The sequence below is a fragment of the Pithys albifrons genome, chromosome 9 (genome assembly GCF_047495875.1).
Source record: "Pithys albifrons albifrons isolate INPA30051 chromosome 9, PitAlb_v1, whole genome shotgun sequence".
NCBI classification, from domain to species: Eukaryota; Metazoa; Chordata; class Aves; order Passeriformes; family Thamnophilidae; genus Pithys; species Pithys albifrons.
In genome coordinates, this window is record NC_092466.1 from 30037621 (window position 1) to 30053211 (window position 15591).

The 15591-nt window shown below is 37.7% G+C and overlaps 1 protein-coding gene across 8 annotated transcripts in view; it reads right to left on the minus strand.

Moving 5' to 3' along the window:
* Window positions 1-1035: 1035 nt before the first annotated feature.
* CCSER2 (coiled-coil serine rich protein 2) overlaps window positions 1036-15591 on the minus strand; it is a 66639-nt gene continuing 52083 nt past the window's right edge. For 4 of the 8 annotated variants that reach the window (XM_071563146.1, XM_071563144.1, XM_071563145.1 and 1 more), the window contains one exon: window positions 1036-6254. In XM_071563146.1, the coding sequence (XP_071419247.1) occupies window positions 5433-6254 (822 nt within the window). In that variant the 3' untranslated portion in view covers window positions 1036-5432. Of the gene's footprint in view, window positions 6255-10137; window positions 10178-14663; window positions 14749-15591 lie in introns of all 8 variants that reach the window. The other 4 variants (XM_071563150.1, XM_071563148.1, XM_071563151.1 and 1 more) reach the window with 2 other exon arrangements.

The following is a 15591-nucleotide window of genomic DNA, read 5'->3' on the forward strand; positions in this document are numbered from 1 at the left end:
ATCCAGTGCCAGGAGACCACTGCGCTCAGTCCTGTCAGCAGAAGATTGCTCACCACTGCCAGGAAGCCTTTGCCTCTGGATGAGGGAGTGCAGGGAAGACAGGGAGGCTGTCAATTACAGCTTTTAGGGACATTACTTACATAGTCATTGCACCAGCAGTTTAACATCTGATGATCACACAGGTAGGATCAGACATCACTGTAACACAGTCTTGTCCACCAAGTAACAAAGAGCCCAGCAGAATAAGGCAGGAGGATCTACACTATTTAACTAGCTTTTTGAGCCTCAGCTGAGGAAGGTACCTAAAAACATCTATTTGGACTTGGAAACCCTATGTAGGAATTCTCTCAACTCCCCAAACCTGTGAAAGTTTTCCAAGGTCATCTCGAAGCTCAAAATAAAACCTCAGGTTAAGGATTACAAATGTCTGTCTAAAGCACATTTAAAATGTTCTTACTTCAAACTACAGGGTTTTCCTCCCTTTACCAATCCCCATATTTTGATTGGAATTTCAAACTTGAACTTCCATCTACTGAAACAAAGGTCAGATTAATTAACAGAGCAGATTTCATTTCAGGAACAGTAAACCATTCAAACCATGGGCAAAATACTGACATACAATTAGGAGCTTACATGTATGCATTAAGTGTACTGATTTGGACTTCTGTGGGGAAATAGCTGTCTCAAAATAATCTCTTATTATAATATTTTTAACTAGTAAATTATATGAAAGGAAAATGAAAAACTCTTCTCAACTGTGCACTACATGTGACATAACATACTTTTAAGAACTAGCTATATCAGTCCATGTTCATCTGGACTCAATACATTAAAATGCTTAGTCTTTCTTTTTTCCTCCTTTTCTTTTGTCTTAAATAAAAAGTCTCATGTTAAAAATGTGTAAAGCCTGCGGGAGAAAGACAATTCCATGAAAAAACACTGTTAAGCACAGCATATTCTCCTCCTCTTCCCAAATTTTGTCTACATTCTGAACAATGACTGAAAAAAACATACAAGAGTCAGGAGAAAGAGATACTTATTAGAATTATGACTTTTATTCACTAGAGCAACATTGAGGAGAGAATTTTTACATACAGGTTTTTGAATCAACTTTACAAGCAAATTCCAATATACAGTATTTACTCTGGCTTGGGTTAAAAAACCAAAACCAAAGCAGATAGTAAGAGTACCTCTTGTTTTAGCAATTATTGAATTAGGATTTGGTTACACCAGAATTATGTCGGGTTTATGGTGGTGCTTTTACAATTAAGTAGGCAGTGAGCAGCTTCACCACAACAGTGACTGAATTTCCTTGATAGCATAGTTGTCTGATGACTATACCGAGACCGACCACCAGGATCACGCATTAAATCCACTCTGCTCAGAAAAAGCCTCTGTAACGAGATAAGGAATAGCTACGGAACCAAATTCAAGACTGATTTCCATTTGTACAGCAAGAAAACATCCATATTAAGAGGATTATGTGCTGTGCAACTCCAGAAATACTTCCCCCACCCCAACATGCAACCTACCCAAGTATGACACTTTAGAATGTGCATATGGTTGTGACATGCAAACAAAGGAAATCACGCAAATGGTAGTCAGTTTTCTAGCACTGTTACAACAAATCAGCATATAGATCAAGGATGAAATGACTTTTACTGATCAGTGATGCAGTCTACTTGCTATGCCCAGTCTCACTGCTACAAGATGTAAAGTTGAGGAACCCGCTGTTTTGGAACTGAATCAAAATTCAGTGTAGTTTTGGATTTTCAGGGCTTTTGTGATTATTTTGAGAAAGTCTAGGAGATAATATTGCACTTCTTTTCTCAAACAAAAACTTATGCTGGGACCATTAGTCTTCCAGAGCTATGCTAGTCCTAGGGAAGTTTAAACCATGGGCTTTGATTGGCAGTAGGAAGTGCTGGCTTCAGGGAAGGGGAAGGTAATAATAATCTGGCTGCATCATCAGTGTTAAAATTCCACAGTTAAAGTCATTGCACAACAAAAACTCAATACACTATATGAATATTTTTAAACATGCTAGAGTGCATATCGCTTCTGTGAAAGTGATGTGAAAATACCTTGGAAACAGCAACACTACCGGGGAAATTGGTTTCAAACAAAAGCCACACAGCAGGAGGCATCTAGATTATTGTAGGCACAACTCCAAGCAATAAAGCTCATTTAAAGTGCAATTCTGTTCTTTTCTTTTGTGTTTATTCACTTGTTAAAACATGTAATTGCCTCTGTACACATATATTGAACAGTAGTTTAATACTTTTGTGAATATTGCACAAAAGAATGAGAAATCAAAAACAAAAAAATGGCAATACATCAGTTTTATAAACAAAAAAAACAAACCCTGAAGATATCAGATACTTAAATCTATATATTTTGGATAACTGCACCAGTACTGATAGCATATCTGCACCTTCCATAAGGTAGATATGTTACCTGAAAATACTTAATTCCATTTGACAAGCTCCACTCAGCGCCCTCTTACCCATCGCCCCCCTAACCTCGTTTTTCACCCAAGTGAAGCTTCAAACTTCACCACTACTCTTCTAGCTGCCCATCTACTGACAGGCTTTGCTCATACTCTGGACTTACTATACATGCAACAGAGCCTTCCCTTGTAAAGTCTGAAGAGCCAAAACATGCAGTTGTCTTTAGAGGGATGCGAGGTTAGCAGCTGAACACAAATACAATTCAGGCTAGCATCTGTCTCATCCATGATCAAATCCTGCTGTCTCCAGCTCAATGTCTCACTAATCTGTCAGAACAAAATGGGGAAATGCTATAAAAAAATACTATAATCTACATACATTCCTTTAACACAGACATCCCCACCCCTGTATAAATATAACTTTTTTCTTCTGGAAAGAAAAATTAGGAACTATCTTTTTTATGAAAACCTTGATCATCTCAATTTTCTTTGCTTAATTTGCTTCGATGATCTCTCCTAAATTTTCAGTAAAGGTGCAGATAGATAATATATCTATACTTTTAATGTAAACATAAAAATTTTAACATCACTAAATCAGGCTGGCGACACCTCCAGAATAAGAAGCAAAAGAATTCACAATGAAATATCTCTGTTAATACCATTAAATGAAAATCATATTTTTACACAAAATCATACACAAGTAACAGTAAAATCAGCTTCTCTTCAAGACAAGTAAACTTAAAATGACCTTCCATAGAAATCTACATGGACCAGAAAACAAACCAGAAATCTTATTCTCTCAGCAGTCTTTAAACTCCTGAGAAACACAGTTAGCTGCCAGGAGCTTGTGTTGGGGAATATAAAAAGTTGGGTTTATTTGCTAATTGAAAGTAAATACTTACACTAAAGGACATCCAATTCAATGCTTTTCAAGGAAATAAATGATTCCAGCACAATAGTTGTTACTGCAACTTCCAGTTGTAGTTATTTTGATCCAATACCAACTGTAACAATTAACATTACCCTTGTTATGTCTTGCTTACATTGTCTTCGCCTCAGTTCACAGGAAGTCCTGCAGGTTCCTTGTTTCAGATTAATACAAAGAGTTCTGAAATGGAACCTCCCCCCTACCCATTTTCCACCCCAATCTTTCAATTTTTCCACTTCATTGTCAGTTAAAAATAAATTAGTGTGACAAATCCAAAAACTTTCTTGAATATTAACTATGTACTGAAAACTCAGGTGAGACAAGTGGTTTTTTCCTTCACCCAAATGAGGTTTCCATCAGGATACCCCTAGTTAAAGGGCTTATGTTATAGAGGTTGATCACTGAACTTATTTATGAAATGTCTACACCTATTCACTTCAGTTCTCTCAAAGAAAATACTGTAGTATGTCAATGTCCTACAGCCAAAGCCCAGAACAAACTAACACTATGTTGCACTTTACTGACATTATGTGCTCTTCAGGAACAGATTTTGAGCAAAGCTGTTGCAACAGCCTTCTCCCGCTGATTTTAAAACCAACTCAAGGACAGGAAAAAACCCACACCCAACCAGTAACATCCAAGAGTCATGGGAAAAGAAGGAGAGAATTGTAGATGGGACATAACATCAAATTTCTGGAAAGCTTCACTGGATATGCATACATTTAAGTCGCATGACATGTGTCATGGTCCCATAGTGCACCATGATGGGCATGTATTTCCAGACTACTTTCAGAAAAAATACTTCTCCTAGAGAGAGCACAAAAATGTTGATTTTTTTTTTTGCTTTATTTCCCCAAAAAGCTCCTTCCCAGTTATTATGCACTACTTCTGAAATTAGAAAAAAAAATTACAAAAAAACCCAAACCAAAATACACATCTCTGAAAAAACTCTTAAGAGTACCAGCTCTGGTTAGGACATCATATGATTGCTCAAAGCAAGTAAGTGGGGTTAATTTTTTTTTTCTTTTCTTAAAAATAATTGCATTTTTAATACAAGTTTTATTCTGTAAAATAGTTTCAAATTCTTACACATATGGCAAAGTTTGTGCAAAATTTCAAGTCAGGTACTTCAGAGCCTTTCAATATTAAACAGAAATCAATAAATACAAGTAATACAATAAAAGTTTAAAATATTAATTAAAATACACGTTGTGCAACCTCAACGTAGGTGTTATGGACCCCTTATTCCCAGAGGCTCCCTACTTATCAATTCATAAGAGCCTCCATTGGAAGGTTTTGCACAAGTATCCTTAGCACTGCGTTTCAAGAATCTACCCGGTAATGTGTCTATTCAACACAATAAAAACATACCACGATCTTATAACAAATGATGATGTCAAGCGAGGAGATTTGTTTCACCCTGTGAAATCTGCTTAATGTCTGTGAACAGTGAAAATGGGATAAATAAAGAACAGAGCAACTTCAGATACAGCAAAACAAAACACAACCCACCCAACCCATCAGATTAAATAACATTAAATATGTCAGTCTTGAGATAATGATAAGTACAAGGATTTTTGCATAGGCCTCTGGAATACAGAGTCAGAATTATGGCCATTAAAACATCTGCTAATAAGTCTCATTTTCCACCACTCTGACCTAACGAGTACTCAGAACCAAGAAGTTAAACAGAACAGCAATTTCATTGTCTAGTCTAATAAAGAAACAGAGGTAAGAAATAACTTCTGCCATCCTGAAATAGATAGTGCAGCATTCTGGCATTTGTGGTCACCACAGACATCAGTATTTGCTTAATTATTAAGACTGCAATACAATCTTTATTACAGACCTATGAGAAGATAAAACACTCTCAAGAGAAACTCGTAACATCAGCCTCAGAATGTAGCAGGATGTAGTGTGCAAACCCTAAAAAAAGATGCTATTCTGAACATTGACTCAGGATTTGCAGGCTGTACGTCCAGCAGGCTCAAAGGCAGTCTCGACACAGGAAGTGGTTTCTTGTATGGCATCATTCGGTGAGATGTAGGTACGTTCTCAATGTGTCTTTGGTTTAGGGAGGCGGGAATGCCGACTGGAGGGCACGCTGTCCCCAGAATGCAAACTGGTGCTCTGTGTTTGCACATTTTCCTTTCTCTGTACCAGTGGCTTTGGGATGTTAGACTTCAAAGAGGTGTTCTGAGGCTCTGGAGATACTGGTGTGGATTTCTGACTGCTCACTTGCTTAGATCTAACGAAGGACATAGTTGGTGGGCGAAGCTTAGACACTTTCTGACTCTGTTTACCCTTTAGGTTATCCTGACCAGATGTTGGCTGCAGCTGAGTCGAACTACTTGGTGGTAGAAGCTCACGTTCCTTGGCAGCAGCAGAATGATCTGCAGATCGTATGAGAACGGCCGTTGTAGGAGGCACTAAAGCATTTGGGGGCTTTGCGATTCTTGAAGTCTTTGGCTGAGAAGCCTGGTTTGTGAATGAGGGTTGACCTTTCACACACAATTCAGTCTGCACCTCTCCAGCATCAGCTTGAGCAGAGGTCTGAAAACGGGAATGAGATGGCAATGCACCTTCTTTATTACTTGTCACCTCTCCAGGGTCTTCAGTGTTTTTATTTTTCAAATCATCCAAATATGATGCATTTTCATCCTTTATGTTTAACTGCAGGCTCTTTAAAGAGTTTACATCATTCAGGCTATTTGGGAGAGAGACATTTGCAGCATTTGGCTTCTGATGATTGCTACTTTCATGCAGATCATGTTTCAGATATTCACTGCGGGCCTCGATATGTGGCATTTTTACTAGTTTTCCCTGGGCGAGGTCTGTGGAATTGGGAAGGCTGCTGGAAGGCTGTAGTACTTGAGGCTGTCAAAGAGAAAATAATACAAGAATATATTAGGCCAAGAAGACACGAGATAACATTCTGAATCCAACGTGCGCTGACTGGATGCTTGACAAGGGCTGTGCATCTGGTTCTTTAAATCAAAACTTTGACTTGGGCAAAACAGGATGGTTCATGGGACACATACAAATGGCACTTGTAACTTAAAGGGAAAAATATACCAGCACCGAAATAAACAACAACACAAAGACAAAAAAGAAACCAATTAGGTAAAAAAAGAAACATGGAAAAGGCATGGCTGATGGTTTCACCTACATCTGCAGGACAGAGCAAGAATGGCACGCTGGTGCCGATCGATTCACACTGGAGTGCTCAAACCCACACCATGGCTATAAGGCTGTATTCATCTTTTAATTTCTACTCACTGCATAGTGAAGTTAACTATCCTAACCCTTTTACTGCACAGGTAGGAAAAGTGCTTATTGGACCACGCACACTTACAGGGCATTTTCCTTGCCTTACTGAGGCCAGAAAATGTGATCCTAGTATGTGGTAATTAGGCTACTGACTAGGCTTAGAGAACTGTGTTATCATGAATTGATTTCAAATGGGCTGGTAAAGGAATGGAGTACATGTGAAACTAGAGATCACATACTACTACACTGGTAAACAAGGGATAAAGATAATTGAATGAAGATTTTACATTTGATCAGAAGATACAATCTAATCAGACATGCATCAGACAAGAGAACTGCCGGTACCTCTTCTGGGTCATTTTTATTCTCTTTGTTCTTCCCTGTAAAAAGACTTGAAAGATTAATGGGTGCACTAAGTTCATGATCACATCCTAGATCTGAAACTTGGATACAGATACTGGAAGCGTTAAAGATTCTGCAATTTATGGCAAACCCCAAAACCTATTAAAACTTAAACTACAGTTTTAGCAGGTTTGCATCATTTTCTCGCTCTCTTTAAAAGGAGGGGAACTGAACTACTACAAACTTGTCATCACTCAACTACTTGAATTCTTAATGATTGACAGATTGCATGTAGACAGTAAACAGTCTAATTCTGGTTACTAATGAAATAGTCAATAAAAAAGAAGCGATGTTTGTGTTTGAGAGATTTGACTAAAAGCATCACTTCAGTCACTCTCCTGAATTGCTCACAAGTTCCAAATGAGAAAACCAGCTATTTGTCTGGCCTTTTTAGCTCAGAGTCAGCAGGAAGAAAGCAATGATAGCTGTGTATGTCAGGCTCCTGTTAGACTTCTAGGGTCATAACTCATCTCAGGATGCTTTAAACTTCTCATCTTTTTTCCTGTCAGGATTCCTACTGAAAACTCAATGCTCAGAATTCCTTATCAAGAAAAAAAATTAATGGTAATGTGAGAAAAATCAAGGTTTCTCCGTCTGTTTTTTATTTACTAGCAGTTTTTTCATTTAGAATAAACCAGTTCTACCTCTAAGCAGAGGCAAAATCTAAGCTGGGCCAGTTACACCAGCAAGTGATAGACATGTAAGTGTAAATACCCTGAACTGTCTGAACACAATTGTTTTGGAAACATGGAGAAGACTAAAAACAAAAAAAGCAAAGAAGCCTCCAAAATGGTGTCAAACGAGTTCCAAAACATTATTCCTTATGTGACCCAAAACTACTTCAACTTTATGAATCCTTCTTAACCACGTAATCCTAAAGACAGTACTAAAGAGAAGGAATAATTCCATATATTGAAAGAGGTACAAGTTAAGTAAAATTAATCCTCCAGATATTTTTTGATTTTCCAGTGTTTATGTGATGGGTTACAGGAGTTATTATCCACCCAGCCTAGGAGCTGACAGGCAGATGTTAGTCAAAATGATTTACTGATTTGAGATCTCACCTGCAAACACAAAACTGCTAATAATGAATGCAGAAATTAATACAATATATACCTGATTCCCATACAAATGCTTCAACAAATAAATCAAATTTGCTAAATCTACCTGAAGTAAAAAATTAAAACATTTATAGCAAACAGTATTGTGTCAAATACAGAAAAATAATCATTAGAAACATTTTACCCCTCACCTAGAAAGGGTTTCTAAATGCCAGTCTTCAAAACCACAAATATCTAATCTGAGCATTACAAATTATAATTTTGTATCAAATAATCCTAGTTATAATAATCAACAAAATGAAAAAAATGTGTAAGTTAAGGAAGAAACTAAATTTATATGGAAACTTGAGTTAAATACAAACATATCTGAAATAGAGCAAAGCAGCAAGCTTTCAATAATGCTATTTCAAGTTCTTTTGACAAAGACTAGGTAGTATTTGAGCTCTGCCCTTTGGGCAGTTTTGCATTTTACATATAAAAATGGCGAAATACATGGGTTACCCATAGTCCTTCATAACCTAAAAAGTTCTAAGCAGCTTAATCTGCATAAAGTTAGCAATCCAAAGGCAGAAAACATCTACATGCTCTAAATTATGAGGACACTAAAGCTCTGGTATCATCTTTGTAAAGCTGTCTTAAATACTGTTTTCTAATTTTGTATTTCTACTCTAGGTCTGTCCAGTTATCACTAGAGATTTTAATTTCTTCAAATTGCTACACACATTAACACTGAGAGCAGCAAAAAGCCACTTGCACAATATGCAAGTAACAGTTCACAAGGTATCTCACACTGACAGCTGCATTACTGTCTCCTACAGCTCACAACTTTGCCTTAGACAAACCCTTTTTTTGCCTTTTACTGAAGAAGTCTCAGAAATTATGACCATGTTACTAGTAAAAAACCCCAAACCCAAGCCAGCTGAAGGACTAGTACTTGGTGAATTCTATCACAAGAAGGAGGAGAAACGGAAGATAAAGAAGCATTCTACCTTCTAGTGGTAATAATTTATCTCATGGAAGTCTTTAAAGAAGGTTGTCATCTGCGTTGCCTTGAGTACATTTCCAGCAATCATTTTGGGATGGGACAGACACAAAGATGGCCATGCTAACTACACTTCTTGGTTTGTTCCCTAAAGAAAATGTGCAGGTAGACAAAAAACTGCATTCCTCTGGGATGCTCCTAGTGTGCAAATTTGGACTGCAACATGTCAAACACAGTTTAACTCCAGAAAATCAGTTTTCCCCACACTGAAAGTACATTACTGGAACAGGCTCCCCAGAGCAGTGGTCACAGCACCAAGCCAGACAGAGTTCAAGAAGCATTTGGATGATGCTCTCAGGCCCATTTTGGGGATGGTCCTATGCAGGGCCAGGAGTTGAACTTGACGTTCCCTGTGGGTCCCTTCCAACTCAACATATTCTGTGATTAAACAAAATGCCTTGTGCACATCTCCTTTCTGCACAAAGAAACTGAATTTCTATACCAGCAAGAGCTTCAAAGCCTTGCAAGTATTGATGCACTAATCAAAATGACTCAATTACAATCCCTACCTCATTAGCTTAAGAGATTTTTCTATTATTTCTATCAAGTAAAACTGGTTGTTGCATTGCCAGAGAAAAATCACATCCATGATGAGGATTACAATTACAGCTCAGTTACCAAACTACTGAGATTGTATTAGTTTTTTGCTGAAAAACTGAAACAAGCAGGTTGTACTGATAAAGAAGTTAAGTCAATGTGGTCATGAGAGTGGTAATCACTCAATATCATTACTTGAAAATTCCTTTCAGTTTAGCTTTGGTTATTTTGATCTCCACCTCAATTCCCTGTGCAATACCTCTGTAGAATCAAATAAAGGCATTTTCTCCCTGCAGGATCTTGAGGAACAAGGGAAGTGATGCAATGAAAAATCCAAGAACTGCATGCACATCTCCCATAGACATGCATCATGCATAGGGCAAAGAAAAAACCCAACAGTGAAAATGCGTGAGGAGGAGACGGGAATAAATCTGAAGTTGTACTGTACCACGCTTTATCACAGAAGTAATGGACTAACTTCTCAACTCCTTGCCAATGGCATAATGGGAAAGCAGAGACAAGAAAAAGACAAGGACAATGATGTCAGAGGACCAAGACAAAACAATGAGCAATTGCCATGACAGAACTGCAACTTTTCACCATTTCAATTGCAATTACCACGTCCCCACTCAGTTTTTTATCCTCCTTCAAGAAACAAAGGTAACAATAGTATTTAAGTAATGCAGTACAAGTAATATTTATAGCAAGACCTGCATGGAATACCTTTGCTCTTGTAACTTCAAGTTTCTTAACACAGTTAATCTCTTACACTCCAAACACTGTGTCTAGACTTTGTGTGTACCATTACAACTGTATACATCAGAAATATTTACATCCATGCATGTACATGTTAGATACCTAACAACGAACAATGTCATAAGAAAACTGCATTACATCCCTGGATCTTGTTGTTCATACTGTTAATAACTCATCTTCCTACCAACTCACGAGTTGGAAGAGACACCCAACTATCACAGTTTCTTTTTGGAGAGGGGCAGGTAGGAAGGGATACAAACCCAGCTATATAATTTTTTTCATTTCCTCATCGGTTCTGACATCCCTCATTTCAACTCATCTCATCTCACTGCCATGGCACAGGATAAGCTGTCATTTCAATTGGGGCCTGTGCAGACACAGCCCTGCTGAAAGTCTGAACTGGAAAGCTCTCATTTTCTACCTCTGGAAAATGCCAAAATTTCACATCTTAAATCTATAGCATTTGTCAATACCTTAATTTTGATTTTTTTGTCCCCCACTCCATTTTAAGTAGCTATATTATATCAGCAGTTCAACATTGTAAAATAGGGTTCTGTAGTAAGGAGGACTTCAAAGAATGAGAAAAACCAAACCTAATGTTTCTTTTAAAACACCATTCACCACAGCATGAGGGTAGTAAAATAATCAGTACTATGACATAGCATTATATTTTTCCACATATGAAAATCCCAACTTAGAAAGACTGTCTTTCTGAAAGTAATGTATAACTACATCAAGGCAGGTATTTAATCCATAATTACAGACATATGTGCACAACAGGAAGATAAATATGACCATATGCAAAATTAAGTTTTGTTTGCAAACATATCCTTCATTAGGTATAAGAGACATTTCTCTTGTAGTACCCAATTTGGGAGAAGGGAGTTTTATCTAAAAGACATTTTCTTCATGTAGCTGAACACTTAACTCTCAGAGCAAAAATAATTATAAAGAAAATACAGTAATACCAGAAAATTTTAATAATTTGTCACTTCCTCAACAGGAGTCATATAACTTCCCCACTAAATGCTCTGAAGCACCTTTGTTCTACTTACACATTTTGTACACCCTACAGAAAACCTGAATTGGTTAATAAAGGCTTGGAAACATTTCAGTGTTGAGCAACATACCCTTATTTAAAAGAAAACGCATGAAAAAGCATAGCCTGGACCTGATTTCTAGTCACTGTGCATACAGTAGCTTTCTTCCTGGTGATAAAAAGCTTTGTGCCACCTGCTAGAACTGCTTATATTACCTTTATTTGTAATGCTTACATACAACAAGTCTAAATAATTTTCCATGAAGCCCACAGGAAACAGAGATGTGAAAAACTGCAGTGCTTGAGTTAACAAAACAGTTTTATCAGCAATTCTGTGTGGAGAAGCACTTGGGACAAGGGCCTAGAGAAATTGGTACAATATTCTTGTATTACAATCTGAGCTCATGATTGGTTCCTTATCAATGTGTATTCTAAGGTTGTATTTCTAGAGCTGCATCATTAAAACTCCAGAATATAAATGGAAAAAAATTTAATTGTGCTGAAAAAGTTTGATATTTCATCACAATTTATATTATAACCAAGAACAAAATAAAGGACCATTGCACAGGAGTTTAGTTCAAGACGCCTGGGAGTTGCGGGAACAAAATTATATGGTTTTTATTCCTAAAATGACAAAATCAAAGTACTATTATCAAAGTGCTATTAAATGCAAAGTGCAGAATTGTTTCCAAGGCTAGTGAAACAACATGAAGTTAATAAATGTGAAAGTATTAAAAATTGTCATTAAAACAGAAAAAAATGCATGCAATTCTCAAGTGTGTTGAAGTGCAGTGATGTGGTCAGTCCCCAGGGCAAGTGCAGCAGGATGTTTATGCTGACATTGTAACTGGTGCTACGACAGAAGAACCCTAAGCCTGTGCTAGTGTTGGAACATTACCTCGCAGGGATATATTACCTGTCCTGTCCAGCAGCAGTGACATTATATTTAGTTGTTTATATACTGTCACATGAACAGTTTACAGACTTATACCCTTATAATCTACAGTGCTTTTAAGTGATCTATGTGTCTGCCAACAGCAGAGTGAAGAAACTTGCACTATTCACAGGCACAGATGGTATTTTAGGTTCAGGATCCAGAAGTTACAAAAGAAGTGTTTGAATTCCAAGTTCTCCAGACAGAAAACACAACTGGACAAAACCTGAGGTACTTCATGTCCCCATCACCTACCCTGTATTAGTGCAAAAGAACACTAACATTTTCAGTGTTTAAGGCTGTTTTCCTGTGCTTGGCCATGATTCCCAGCTCAGCACTCACCTGGAAACCTCACATTTGGCATTTCTGAGCAGCTCGAAAACCTGCAATCTAAAACCACCAAACCAAGTGGGAAAGACAGATACTAGTAGGAGTTCTAGTAATGTTCTACTTTATAGAACTCTTCACACAGTGAAAAATCATTGATTTTACAAGAAAGTCATTAAAGATGTACAATAAACCTCCTAATTTATACTGTATTTTTATTTCCAGTATTTATCTTTTGATTAAACCTGAGACTTGATGAAAAAAGGCTAGGAACACTCCACTAAGGGACACTTACTTTTCTAATTAAGGGCCCACTTTCATCTACTTTATTTCCTTTATTAGTAATTCACAGAATTGAATATATAAGATGCATTCTAAAAAATCCAACCTGCTTTAGTAATAAAACTTTGCTATGGAATACTGAATAAGAAGCCATTGTCATTAGTGGAGAAATGAGGTGGGGGGTCAGGGAACTGGTAAGAGATAAGCAAAGTTTTCATCTTCAGTCAAGCAGTCCCATGAATGATGTGACATCAGGGGCTCACACCATGCAGCTCAGACACCATCCTCTGTTCTGACTCTCCAATCACTAAGGCCCAAACCCGTAACATTTATATGCTTCTCAGGTCTAAAACACTCTCTTTAAACTCAGTCTCTGCTGATAGGATAGCAAATCAGCCAGGCTGTGCTGCTGCTGGCCCTCCACTCAACAACAGGGGATGGGATCATCAGTTTCAGGGGTTTTACGTTCATTACACACAAAGTCCCACATTAAACACCACATGAAAATGAAGAACATCCCTTATTGCACAGAGAAAAGCCCATGAAATAGACTGTGCATTCCTGATGAGTTGTTTAAATGAACATTGTCACAAAAATGCCAAGAGAGTATTTGAAACATGGTTTGCAAAATATAAGTTGTTTTTCTTATTCTTGTAATTAAGTAAACGGATTATTGCAATCTGAAATACAATTAGGCTTAATTTTCCAAGGTGCAGCTTACTTTTCACATCTCCATTGGCCCTGAAAATCTTACTTTGTTTGCATAACTTTATTTTTTCCTTTATTTCTTGTCCAAATACACTCTTGGGCTTTGCTAGGCAAACACTGTAATTCTCAAATTACAGTACACTTAAAAATATAACTTTAGCGTTATGAAGTAGTTATATTTCTTCAAACACTTATCTGTTTACAATGCAATACCAAAGCACAAAATAAGACTTACCATTTCTCTATGTCTACGTAAGCATACAGTTTTAAAATCAGCAATTGTCTTTTGTTTTGCAGATCCAAGCCAAGAGAACAAATGCATCTTACATCAGCCCACATTGTAGCTAGCACATAAGGAATGTTAATAAATCATGCAAGTTGTGCAACAGCCACTTCAATGTATTAGAAGCCTTTTTACAACAAATACTGAGAGAGGAATAAAAAAAATTAGTCTGAGTGAAGCCATTCTGAACAGTTAAAACTTCTTGTGAGGGACAATGAAAATGACAGTTTCTCACCACCATTTTTATGTACAACCATGAGGTATTTACATAAACACATCAATGAATGCAGGCGTGCAGACACAGGAGCAAACGGAGCACACACACAGACAGGAGAGCACTACAACCACGAACATGGGGAAAATGCAGCAAGCAAGACTTATGTTAAGACGAGACTGGAAACAAGGGCCTACTCGGGTTTGCCTGAAGAACTGCTGAAGTCTATCAGCGTTTAATAACTGTTATAAAGCTGTAAGTTGGAGCTGCTGATACACTGGCTGAAGGAAGCATGTTGGTTAGCCACAGACTATCGTGTGTGCCTGGAAATCTGCCTGGGAGAGGAGGATACTACGAGATGAACAGTGCGTGCAAAGGGGAAGTTTCTACTGGAACACGGTGAGGGAGATGAGTGAGAGGGACAGACTCACTCTGTCTGCGGTGCGGTGGAACAGTCCGAGGGATGCCCTGGAATGAGCCCTGCCAGGGAGAGAAGGAGGGAGCAGAATACCCACCCTGTGCAGAAAGAGAGAGGGGGAGAAGTATAATAAAAAAAGAGAACAGGGAAAAACAAGACACCAAAAAGCCACACCATTATTTTTCCCCCAGAAAGGCATCATTACATTTCCCAGTTGTTCTACTTTGTAAAAGCAAATGCTGCAAAGCCCAGAGGAAAAAAGACATTATGATCTTCTAAACTAGTCAGAAATCTTACAAAAGCCTCTCTATTTTTATTCAATATATACACACGCATTTCTGTCAAAGATGGTTTTAGGGCAAGAGTATAGGAGCTGAGTTTTCATGCTAAAAATACATGATAAAATTGTATTTATACAGCTTTCAAAAATATTTAAGAAATGCCTCACCAAGCAGGACCTTGCTTAGTTCTAATCTACTGGAAAACTAGTCAGCTTTAGTTTACAACAAAAAATTTTTAAGACATAGAAGCAAATCTTCTAGCAAGTCCTGATGGTTTAGAGTGCACTTCACTCCTATTTTGACAGTATTATGGAACATGGAAGAGGAGAGGTGACAGAGAACTGTTTTCCTTGCATTTTGCTCTTGGAGCTGGAGTCTTCCGCTAAAGGATCAGAGAACTGTGCACATCCATGGCGTGCAGGGTTTGCCTGTGAGATGTCTCAGATCACCACAAGTGTGACACACTGTGGTTGCTGCATTCTCAGAACAAGAAAAGGCCATTTTATGCAATGTATCTTTTTATCCATACCCTTACCTTTGGAAAATATACCCAAGCTGCAACTTCCCTCTCAAATAACCATCTTGATTTCCTATTTCAGCAGGACAGGTTTAAGTCTTTACAACCCCTTGACCATTTGAGCAGATGAAAACTGTCAGTTC